The following is a 12,741-nucleotide window of genomic DNA, read 5'->3' on the forward strand; positions in this document are numbered from 1 at the left end:
CTCAAAGCAAATAAAGTTTCCTTCTAAATGACTTTTAAGAGTTGTGACAGTAACACCATATGCTCTTGATGCGCAACGCAAACCCATATCTCCGTTTTTCACTGCCGACAAAGCGCAGCCCATTTCTTCTGGTAACCACCGCCGTTCGGGTCTCATATAAGTTGGCTGACTGTTCCGGAATTGGCGACTTACGTGTCTTCATTCGAGATACATTCAGACACAAATAACGATTCATTTATCCAAATCTATAGACATTTGTTCTGTAGGGGTTTTTTTTCATTTCTTTTTAAATGTTTACTTTACTTCCACAAAATGTTGCCTTCAAATACGTAATATCAGCAATAATAAAATTCAAATCGAACATCAAGTTCTTTTAACGTAACCGCAACAATCGCGCTATTTGCATCACCAGTCTGACCGGAAACGGAAGGTGCGTGGTGATGTCATACAAGAGAAATAACCGCATCCATGCATTACAAGCTGACTTTGTTTCAGAGCCAAGAGATCCAGTTTTCTTCCTGGCTCTATAGTAGCTTCCTCTTTTGTTTGTGTGAGGTAGTTGGTTGGCTGAAATCAATTTATGAACCAAGGAGCTTGTTTTCACTGTCAACAATGCTCCAGTGTGACGGTTGCGGGAAGGAAGTTTGGAGTTTTGCTTGGGATGAGTTAATTCCCTTTGCTGCCAGCTGTCTGGAGGAGTGTGAGGTGATTGTGGGTCAAAACAGAATTGTTCGGAAGAGTATACTCTACGCTTACCTTATTACTGCGTCATTTTCTGGAGGTTGATTTTGTTTCTGCCTCTGTCTCTCTGGCTGTCTCTCTCTGTTTGTCTGTCTACCTAACTCTCTCTGCAAATCAATATATATGTAACTAGATGAATACCCGCTTCGCCGGGTACGGCTGCTCAGGGAAAAAGTCGAGCCGAATACCCGGCTGCGCCGGGGACCCGGCTTTGCCGGGTGTACGCCGGCTTTGCCGGCGCACCGCACGAAGGAAGGGAGATAAACGCGCAAAACACTGGAGAAGAGTAGTGACCTTCTAAAAATAGTATAACGGGAATATGGATTGAGCGTTGTCGACAGTGACCTTCTAAAAATAGAAACGGGAATATGGATTGACGCCACACGAAGGAAGGGAGGTAAACGCTGAAAACACTGGAGAAGATAAGGAAGAGTTACTGGAAATGGATCCAGAGAAAAACCAAAATCGGTTCAGCGCTGCGCGCTGAGAGCACGTGTTGAAAATTCTCATCGACCAGATTGTGTCCGGGGTCTCTCTGAATAAGCCCACCAAATTTGAAGCAGATCCATTGAGAACTTTGGCCGTGCATCGCGCACAGACACACAGACACACAGACACACAGACACTAGTCGTATATATATATAGATGTATTATGTCATGTATGTCTAAAAGGGACAGGTTGGAAGATTAAGTATCACCTAACACCTTCATCCCTTCGTAATAAAGTTTTGAATCTGAACCTGAATCTCTCTCTCTCTCTCTCTCTCTCTCTCTCTCTCTCTCTCTCTCTCTCTCTCTCTCTCTCCTCCACCATCCTCCCCCACACTCCCACACCCCTCCGACTTCCCTATCCACATGCGGCACTGCTTTTGTAAAGATGCCCAAAGAATGTCTGCAGTGAGCAAGCACTCTATCACAAATACCATCTGATGTTCTCTCTCTCTCTCTCTCTCTCTCTCTCTCTCTCTCTCTCTCTCTCTCTCTCTCTCTCTCTCTCTCTCTCTCTCTCTCTCTCTATTATCATTAGATTAAACCCTCCCATGGGCGAGGGCTGGATGTAAAAAAGCACCTGTTTGCTTATGCCATTACCCTCGTTAATAAAGAATTTGTCATTTGTCTCTCTCCTCCACCATCCCTCCACACACCCCACATCATCATCATCATCATCATCATCATCATCATCATCATCATCATCATCGTCATCTTTATCATCACGTGCTGAAGTTTTCCGACCTCCTTTTGTTGGTTAACTTTTTAAATTTTAATTTTTCAATTGTATCATTGTGTATCTGTGCGTCCCAAGGACAGATTGTAAGAAAAGGCGTAGCCTTAAATCTTAATCCTTGTTAAATAAAGTTCAATTCAATTCAATTCTCTCTCTCTCTCTCTCTCTCTCTCTCACCCTCTCTCTCTCTCTCTCTCTCTCTCTCTTTCTCTCTCTCCCTCTCTCTCTCTCCCTCTTCTACCCTCCCTCACCCTCCTTCCACCCCTCAGTGTAAAATTGCCGAAGGAATGTCTGCAGTGAGCAAGCACTCTATCACAGGAAACCATCCGATTCTTGACCGTTCGGGGAAGACACCGGGGTCTTCCTCCTGTCAATCTGGAGTCGCCCAATTATTTGCCAATCAATCATACAACAGAAGGGGGGATTCAGGCATGAAACTCATTCCCCATTCAAAACCCTTGGAATTGTATGGCGGCGTGGCCTAGGGCTTGTTTTGGTTAGCGTTCAGTTCCAGAGTTCCAGGACAACTGACTTCTGAAAACTTCCCTGGGGGGAACGGGGGATTTTTCTCTTAGTGGGTCGGTTTTTATCGTATCAAGATTTTATTTTATTCAAAAGGGATAGGCGGAGGAGAGTGGCAGCGCTTGATTCCTTTCGATAACCATTTGAACCGAATCATTTGTGTGGTTAGCTTATTCTTTTCATCTTCTTTTTGCTATCACGTTTGTTTGCTGTTGTGGGTTTTTTCCTTCTCGATCCACAGTGCTTTACTGTCTCCTTTTCTGTCTGCCTCTGCCTCTCTCTCACTGTTTGTCTTTCTGTCTGTCTGTTTATCTTTCTGTCTGTTTGTCTGTCTGTCTGTCTCTCTCTGTCTCCCCCCTTCTCTCTCTCTCTCTCTCTCTCTCTCTCTCTCTCTCTCTCTCTCTCTCTCTCTCTCTCTCTCTCTCTCTCGATGCGTAAAACTGCAAAAAGTGAGATGGGATGGTCGTTTTAGTGTAATGTAAAATGCATTGTCTGCCCTTCAGCGATCAAAGAATCAAGTTTTTGATGATGAATCTTTCCAACAGACATTCATGAAGCATCACTTTGCAAGAAATTTGCCAATTTGACGCATTTCTGGTTTTTGTGTCTTTTTTGTGTGTCTTAATTTCTTCTGTGTTTTTAAACCACACACCATGCATGATTTTGATTGGATGCCTTTTTGATGACGCGCATCCGGGAAGCATGATCTAACACATCTCAGGACAAAAACTCGCCATTCTGTCAATGTCCGCGCACTCATCAAACCTCCATTTATAATTTTTGTTGCCATTTGTCGGAGTGGCTCACAATTTTCATGAAAGCTGCTGCCGTTATTTGTGTAATATTATGACGTTGATTTATAAAAGTAGTTGGGTTTGGTTTTATTTTTTCTTCCTTTTTGAGTCACTTGAGAAAAAGTGACTCTATGTAATCGGTCAGTGTTAGTCTGTCCGGCCGGCCGTCCGGCCGGCCGTCCGTAGACACCTCCTTAACGTTGGACTTTTCTCGGAAACTATCAAAGCGATCGGGCTCATATTTTGTTTAGTCGTGACCTCCAATGACCTCTACACTTTAACGATGGTTTCGTTGACCTTTGACCTTTTTCAAGGTCACAGGTCAGCGTCAAAGGAAAAATTAGACATTTTATATCTTTTCTCGGAAACTATCAAAGCGATCGGGCTCATATTTTGTTTAGTCGTGACCTCCAATGACCTCTACACTTTAACGATGGTTTCGTTGACCTTTGACCTTTTTCAAGGTCACAGGTCAGCGTCAAAGGAAAAATTAGACATTTTATATCTTTTCTCGGAAACTATCAAAGCGATCGGGCTCATATTTTGTTTAGTCGTGACCTCCAATGACCTCTACACTTTAACGATGGTTTCGTTGACCTTTGACCTTTTTCAAGGTCACAGGTCAGCGTCAAAGGAAAAATTAGACATTTTATATCTTTGACAAAGTTCATCGGATGTGATTGAAACTTTGTAGGATTATTCTTTACATCAAAGTATTTACATCTGTAGCCTTTTACGAACGTTATCAGAAAAACAAGGGAGATAACCAGCCTTTTCTGTTCGGCAACACACAACTTAACGTTGGGCTTTTCTCGGAAACTATAAAAGTGACCGGGCTCAAATTTTATGTGAACGTGACTCATTGTGTTGTGAATAGCAATTTCTTCCTGTCCATCTGATGCCTCATATAATATTCAAAACTGCGAAAGTGACTCGATCGAGCGTTTGCTCTTCTTGTTTTATACGATTTGACTTGATAGATTTGAGAAATAAAAGCCATCACTAAAAAAAAATCTTGCTTCCATTTCAGGACAACCTTTTTCTTTGGGGTTTAATGATAGGTCACACGATTTTGCACCTTTTAGATTTAAAATATTCTGTGCTTATTTTAAATACATAAATCGCAAAGAATAAAAACTACCTCTGTTTGATTCTCAGGCACTGCAACAGAAGACCTTAAGTAGATTGGGTATTTCTTTATTTTATATATATATATATATATATATATATATATAACATCAGAAATTGTAAAAAAAAAACAATTGAAAGTCAGCAGAGACTTTCTTCCGAGATTTGTTAAAATCTCTTAGCAGAGAAAGAGAGAAAAATAAGTATCCCTTCACAGACAGCCTATTGGGAGCATCAGACCCTCCTCAAGGGGGACCGAGATTTAATTACAGAGCAAAGTCCTTTTGTGGGGGACAAATATATATATATATATATAGTGTGTGTGTGTGTGTGTGTGTGTGTGTGTGTGTGTGTGTGTGTGTGTGTGTGTGTGTGTGTGTTGTGTGTGTGTGTGTTATTATGGGTGTATGTGTGTGTGTGAATGACTCTCTCTCTCTCTCTCTCTCTCTCGCTCTCTCTCTCTCTCTCTCTCTCCCCCCTCTCTCTTTCTCTCTCTCTCTCCCCCCCCCTCTCTCTCTCTCAGTCTATATCAGTCTCTCCCAACTCACCCCCCCCCCTCTCTCTCTCTCTCTCTCTCTCTCTCTCTCTCTCTCTCTCTCTCTCTTTCTCAGAGCACGCGCGCTGTGTGTGTGTGGCGGAGGAAGTGGGTGGGCGAATAACTCCGTGGCTTCCTTCCTGTCTATCTTGTTCACATCCCTGCACTGTCTCCCATCTCCCATCCCTTCCGCAGACGATTGTTTAGGACCACACGCCTCTTGTCGCAGTTCTGTTTCAACGCCGCTTTATCTGTGTGTGGAGTACAGGAAAAAGCAGACTAATGAGCTAGTTTGGAACATACGAGAGGAGTGCGATCTTGGCGGGTGAAGATAGCGTAATGAGGCGTTTTGGTCGTTTCATGTGCGTGTGTATACGCCGCGAAAACAAATACGCATTACGCATTCACGTGTACGGGCTCTCTCCCTCTCTCTCTCTCTCTCTCTCTCTCTCTCTCTCTCTCTCTCTCTCTCTCTCTCTCTCTCTCTCTCTCTCTCTCTCTCTCTCTCTCTCTCTCTCTCTCACATACACACACACACACACACACACACACACACACACACACACACTCGCTAGCTTTGTTAATTATAATTATTTTATTACTCTGAAATATTGACTGCTGCATGCCTACATAATGCTAAATCTACCTGTCTTGGTAGGCTCACTGTGTGCTTGTTGAATGGCACTTAGTTGTGTGTATATTATTATTAGTATTATATGTGTTCCTCCTTGTGCGTCTGCGTGTGAGTGCGCAAATGTGATTGCGTAATTAATGTTCCATTCTGTAATTGCTTTATTGATGTTCCATTCATGTATTTTCTACTACTTTTCTCATTTATTATTACTGTATGTTTGATGTTTCTATGATTCTAGTCGGGCGCACGCGTGAATATGTGTTTGTGTGAATGTAAAGGGCACATTGTAAGATTAAGCCTATGGCCTAAAATGTCTACCCTTTATGTGAATAAAATGTTCTAAGTCTAAGTCTAAGTCTCTCTCTCTCTCTCTCTCTCTCTCTCTCTCTCTCTCTCTCTCTCTCTCTCTCTCTCTCTCTCTCTCTCTCTCTCTCTCTTGCCTATCTCTCTATCTTTAACACACACACATACACACACACTCACACACACACTCACACATACACACACACTCACACACTCACACACACACATACACTCACACACACACATACACACACACACACTCACTAACTCATTCCGAGCCATCCACACACACACACAAACACACACACAAACACACATACAAACACACACTGGCACACGCGCACGCACTCACTCACACAGTCATACACAACACACACACACACACACACACACACACACACACACACACACACACACACACCACCACCATCACGTTTGACCATCAAAGGTACAGATCAACCACATTCACTCACAAACACAGACAATTCACGATATATCTTACACGTCCGAAAAGAGAAGAAAAAAAACACCAGATTTTAAAGGCACAGTAAGCCTCCCGTAAACCATCACAGAGCTCCCCGAGCGTCTAAATACAGTACAAGCATACTTCCATTTGAACGCTCACCGAACGGGAACATCCTGGCTGCTTTCTGTCGAGCGTGAGACATTTTCCAAGAATTTATTTTCGTGGACTTGGTCCTCTACAACAATGGCGCCTCGTTTTGGTGCTAGACCTAACTTTTAAAATCTAAATAATAAATTGACAGCTTGTTACACAAACATTCTTTAATCATAAAAGAATTCGTTTTTCATCAAGACAAGATCAGAACAATTCGAAGTTGTGAAAGTTTAAAAAAAGAAAAGCCCGGAAGCAGGGTCACGCAAGGGTCGTGGCAGACGACGGTTTTATCAGTGCAAATCGCCGTTCCTCTCAACAGTCAAAAGCCATCGCTAGAGTTCTTGTGAACCACAGCCGTTGTTTCGTGCATAAAAAACGTGCTTTTGTAGATAAGCTCACGTCGAGTCGCATTCAAATGACTAACTATGACGACTGCATTGTGAAAAGGGAAAACTGGATCACACGGGTTCACGATGGCTCAGGGGTAAGATAAACCACGCAAAAATAAATTCTTTGAAAATTGTTCGCTCTTTACGGAGGGCACCTAGGATGTTCTCAATTGGTGAGTGTTTAAATGAAAGGGTGTTTGTACTGTGTGTAAAAGCCTGACCGTATCTGTGATGGTTTACGGGAGGCTTACTCTGCCTTTAACGAAAGTCGGGACACTGAAAAATAATACGGAGATAAAAGCAGACAGACAAATAGACTCATCGCCAAAGCGTCAAGTGCCCATTGGTTAGCGTTGCAGGCTAACAGATACAAGGGGAATTCGCTGTCGACACCCAGAGACCAATCTTCAGAGATGTGTTGCGCTCAAAGTACATTATTTAAACTGACTACATTCAGTGACAAATGTTTGGGGAAATAAAATACTAAAGTACGTGTAGACCTACTTCATTCAGTGACACGTGTTTCGAGATATAATTCACCCGGACCTTCAGCACCAACTCAATTAAATTAAACGTTCAGTGCTGACAATGCTTTCTTGTCGTTTGCAAGTAGTGCCTTCTTTGGGGAAATACAGTGCTAAATTACGTGCACACCTCTACTTCATTCAGTGACAAATGTTTAGAGGTATATTTCTGAAGGTACTGTTCGGACCTACAGCACTAACTCTATTACGTTTAACATCGCAGTGTTGTCAACGCTTTCTGGTCGTTTGCAAGTATTTAGTCTTGAGTCGAGCGTTTGAAAATGCCTGAGCCTGAAGGCGGGTGTAACTTACACCTTTTGGTATCAGTCTGCCTTAGAGATGAGGACCACAGTTGGCCAGATGGCCAGAATAGCGCGCTGCATTTTCCTACATAGATCTAAGGCGTGTCTACCGCGACGGTGCCTGTGCTAAACATTGGCGGGTACTGCTCACAGCCCGGCACACGGCACTGTAAACATTTTCCGTCCCTATACCTTTCTCGCCACCATCCGCCCTACCCTTCGTCTCAAGCCTGTATTGCCTTCTTTGGGGAAATACAGTGCTAAAGTACCTACAGACCTATTTAATTCAATGACAAATAATAACTGTTTTATTGTTGAAATGCCATTCAGATCTACAGTACTGAACTCTATTACGTTAACGTTTTATTGCTGACAAAGCTGTTTGGTCGTTTGCATTTCTTGCCAATCAAAAAAGTGAAATGATCCACTTTTTCAACTGTGCATAACGGTACATTATCATTGTGGAATAAATATCTCATCATTGCAGATCTGTGTGCTTTCTTGAAAGAAGTTCTTTGATCAAATGTGACAGACAACGGGATAAAGGAAGGTGTCCTTTCTAAGAAAGTACCTTCTCATCTGTGAGACCTAAGTTTAGGGACCAGTTTATAATTAAGCCGGTAATCGACAGTCGAAGGACAACGGAAGGTGTCCTTTTTTGGGAAGATGTCCTCTCATTGGTATCTCTTCTGCGAGACTTCAGTTTAGGGAGGCATAGGTTACAGCCGAACCTGTGTATAATGACCACTGAAGGGATCGACCAAAAGTGGTCGTTCTTTCTTTATTTGGTGTTTAACGTCGTTTTCAACCACGAAGGTTATATCGCGACGAGGGAAAGGGGGGAGATGGGATAGGGGAAAGGGGGGAGATGGGATAGAGCCACTTGTTAAGTGTTTCTTGTTCACAAAAGCACTAATAAAAAAATTGCTCCAGGGGCTTGCAACGTAGTACAATATATGACCTTACTGGGAGAATGCAAGTTTCCAGCACAAAGGACTAAACATTTCTTACATACTGCTTGACTAAAATCTTTACAAACATTGACTATATTCTATACAAGAACCACTTAACAAGGGTAATAAGTGAAGAATTTTATGGGTGAGAAAAGGAAAGTAAAAGGACTTTGGGGAGGCAGAAATAGAGAAGAAACAAGAAAAAGATCCTAATTAGGTTCACGGCATCGAGAGTGATGCGACCTTCTCTCAGAAATTAGTAGAGAAGGCTCCCCCATCCACCACCTGGGGGACGCGCCTCTACGCCAAGTAGGGGGCGCGAGGAAAAGTGGTCGTTATACACAGGTGGTCACTATAGAAAGATGAACTATTTAACCCCCCGCGGGTTAGGGGGAAGAATTTACCCGATGCTCCCCAGCATGTCGTAAGAGGCGACTAACGGATTCTGTTTCTCCTTTTACCCTTGTTAAGTGTTTCGTGTATAGAATATAGTCAATTTTTGTAAAGATTTTAGTCAAGCAGTATGTAGGAAATGTTAAGTCCTTTGTACTGGAAACTTGCATTCTCCCAGTAAGGTCATATATTGTACTACGTTGCAAGCCCCTGGAGCAATTTTTTGATTAGTGCTTTTTTGAACAAGAAACAATTAACAAGTGGCTCTATCCCATCCCCCCCCCCCCCCCTTTCCCCGTCGCGATATAACCTTCGTGGTTGAAAACGACGTTAAACACCAAATAAAGAAAGAATGAACTATTTAGAAAAGAACTCGTCAGGGATCCTTTGGGATGGTCGTTGTGGGCAGATGGTCGTTATCGAGAGGTGGTCGCCAGGGCATGTACCACTGTACCACTGTATAATAATGCAGATCAAACGCGACAAAAATGCGAAAAGGGATGCTGGGTAGGAAGTTCGATTCGTATTCCAGTGTCTACTCTTCTGCCCCTTTCCACAATGATTCGACCATTTGTACAGGTGATTGCGAGAGTGACGGCCCCTGACGGTGATAACAAGGAGTGACCTCCCTTTTCGGATGGTCAGCGGCAAGTGCAGAGAATGTCCGGCGGGGGTACTTAACCGAAGACTGGGGTGAGTTAGATGGCTGGACAGACCTGATTGGGGGACACTGGGGCCTGGCGGTCAAGAACGATTGGGCTGGAATCGACGGTGATGTCCGTGTATGGTAATGAAAGGGGTTGGTGATCGAAAGGAAGGAGGGGAGAGGGGTCTTAGGGTACGGGGAAATGTGAATGAACAGTCAGTTGTCTGGACTTTCCTTCGCGGACGTCTGATGTTGTAGTGGAGTTGCTTGGAGAAAAGTTTTAAAAAAAGAGGGGGAGGTGGGGGCTTACGGAGTTGTGGTTGCGTTGCCGTTGTGTTTCAGTCTCATTTTTCCTCCATCCGTACAGCTTCACACACAGTTGACAGTCTACACCGGTCTTTGGCCATTTTGCTTGACTTTCAATTAGCGACAGTATGTACTTATCATCGACACTTTATCTCAAGGGTCCCTCTCATCATCTAACCCTTTTCCGATTCACTCCTCCCCCCCCCTAACCCTACCGCCCCCCCCCCCTAGAAGACATCCAAGAGCAAAACCTTGCTTTCTCGTTCGTGGCCCAGTTAATCGGATTTGACGGTAGCCATTTACTCCTGGTTGGAAGTCATCCCAGTGAAACGATGACCTTTTTCCAGAACGTCCCTGTCCATAAATCGGATGACAATCTACACTGACGGTTCCTTCTTCGCTCAATTCCGTCCTCACAGAAAAGCTAAATCAAACGTTGGAGTCGTCTGCATGCTTGGATCGCTTTGAACTGCTGGCATAGTGCGGATGGTATAATTCGATTCATGACTTAACGTGCCACCGGAGAGGGAAGGCTTTAGTGGGTTCAGTATGTCATGTCTGGGGCTCTAATGCCCTCCATGTAGTCTTGTCTCTTCTTGTCTGTCGCTGCCGTGATCTTAGCTATCCTCTCTCCGTGACAGTACAGGACAAATTCCTCTCTCTCTCTCTCTCTCTCTCTCTCTCTCTCTCTCTCTCTCTCTCTCTCTCTCTCTCTCTCTCTTTCTTTCTCTCTCTCTCTCTCTCTTTCTCTCTCTCTCTCTCTCTCTCTCTCTTTCTCTCTCTCTCTCTCTCTCTCTCTCTCTCTCTCTCTCTCTCTCTCTCTCTCTCTCTCTCTCTCTCTCTGTATGTTTATGTCTGTCTCTGTCTGTGTCCTAGTTTCTCGCCCAATGTCTATGTCTCTCTCTTCCTGTCACTGTTTGGAAAACACTAGCCAGTTTCAGCTTCCCCGAAGTAGCTTTCAATGACACCAAAAGATAACCCCAAAAAATGGCATAGCGGGAAAGTTTATTTTATGCGACAAATTATGGCACAAAAAACAACTTCACACACACACACACACACACACACACACACACACACACACACACACACACACACACACACACACACGCACACACGCACACACACACGCACATACACGCACACACAGACACACACATACACGCACACACAGACGCCCCTCACCCCAACCCCCCTCACACAGACACACACACACACACTCACACTGACACAAACACCCCCCCACACACCCACACACACACACCACACCCACACACAGAACGCACAGTATAATCAAGAAAGATCAATATTTCCCACCAGCATCCTATTATTTTCATCATGAAACACACACAAAAAATAAGCCTACGCACGAACGAACATCACGTGCACGTCTCTCAAACGTCGAGACGCCAAAGAGCGTGGCGCTTGTCCCTCCAGAAGAAGACCGGAAAAGTGCAAAGGCCTGTCCATCGCCAAACCGCTCGATCGTGCAAACAGAGCGGCACTGGACCCCTTGACCACTCCGGGCGTTAATTACACGAAAAACCTATCAGCGCTAGTCACAATTGTCCAAACATGGGTGACCTTTTGGAGTACTGTTTGCTGCTCCTCAACGTCCAGTGACCGTGAGAGTTTGGTTGTTGGGTATACATCATTATCGAAGCCACTTTTGGTGGAGTGCGAGGGTCACGCATTGTTCCGAATGGGATTCGTAGTGTTTGGACTTGTGCTTCGGTCACACTGTCGCAGAAGAGGAATTTGTGGGATGTTTTTATTTGTTTAGTTGCGTGGTTGAGTCACGTACGGCTCTAATTGAGACTTGGATGCCACTATTATGTATCGGTCATGCTCTGTAACAAGAAGGCTTTGGAATATGTTGCCAAATGCTTCGGTCACGCACTGTCACACACAGAATTTGATGACGTCTTGTTTCGGGACGGTTTGATGGAGATCGTGTTTGATCTAACCCCAATTCTGCAATCTACCATTTTAAAGAAAGTCATGGGTTAATGTAGCATACCCCAGAAGCCGAAATTCCGTCAATTTGACAATCATTCTGGAAGATAGCGTGCAGGGGGGAAAAAGATAAATATATCAAGGAACAGTGAGAATCAGCCAATGATATTGATAGCTACGGAGATGTTCCTAGCACAGTTGTCATACACCTCATGCACCTGTGACAAATATGTTGATTTTGTTGAAATAAAGATTTCAGTGGCGTTGCTAGAAGTGCATGCTGACTGACTCAGATGACTAAGATTTTGTAAGTCTGCACTAAGAATGGACTCCAAAGTTTACATTACTTTCTTATCGGTATCCACACCTTCCTTACCCCCCCTCCCCACCCCTCACTTTCCGACTTATTAACGCAGACTTTTAAGTCTTGTTTTGCTCTCTCGTTTTGCTGTCTGTTTTTGGGGAGAAGTGGTTGATAATAAACGGACCTCACCTTCACCTTTTCATTCTGTTGAATTTTTTTTCTTCCGGGTAACGTGAAAGAAAATAATGACTTTCCTCTCATTCACCTGAAGATTTTGATTGCTGAAAATGACAATGTAATACGTCTGCTGATATTTCAATAATGGCATCTCGTTTGTGTCTTTTTCTGTCGGATTTCTTTTTTTTTTCTTTTTCTTTTTTTTTAACACTCATTTGATTTGACGCCCTTCGCTCTTTTTTTTACAAATTTTTATTATATTTTATTTTTTTTAATATTTTTTTTTATTC

The 12,741-nt window shown here is 43.5% G+C and overlaps 1 protein-coding gene across 1 annotated transcript in view; it reads left to right on the forward strand.

Annotated features, from left to right (window-relative positions):
• Positions 1 to 612: 612 nt before the first annotated feature.
• Positions 613 to 12,741, forward strand: part of LOC138945879 (uncharacterized) — a 131,317-nt gene continuing 119,188 nt past the window's right edge. Inside the window, exon 1 of the mRNA XM_070317400.1 lies at positions 613 to 711. Coding sequence (XP_070173501.1) covers positions 613 to 711 — 99 coding nt within the window. The remainder of the gene's footprint in view (positions 712 to 12,741) is intronic.

This window comes from Littorina saxatilis, linkage group LG13, assembly GCF_037325665.1.
Source record: "Littorina saxatilis isolate snail1 linkage group LG13, US_GU_Lsax_2.0, whole genome shotgun sequence".
Classification (NCBI taxonomy): domain Eukaryota; kingdom Metazoa; phylum Mollusca; class Gastropoda; order Littorinimorpha; family Littorinidae; genus Littorina; species Littorina saxatilis.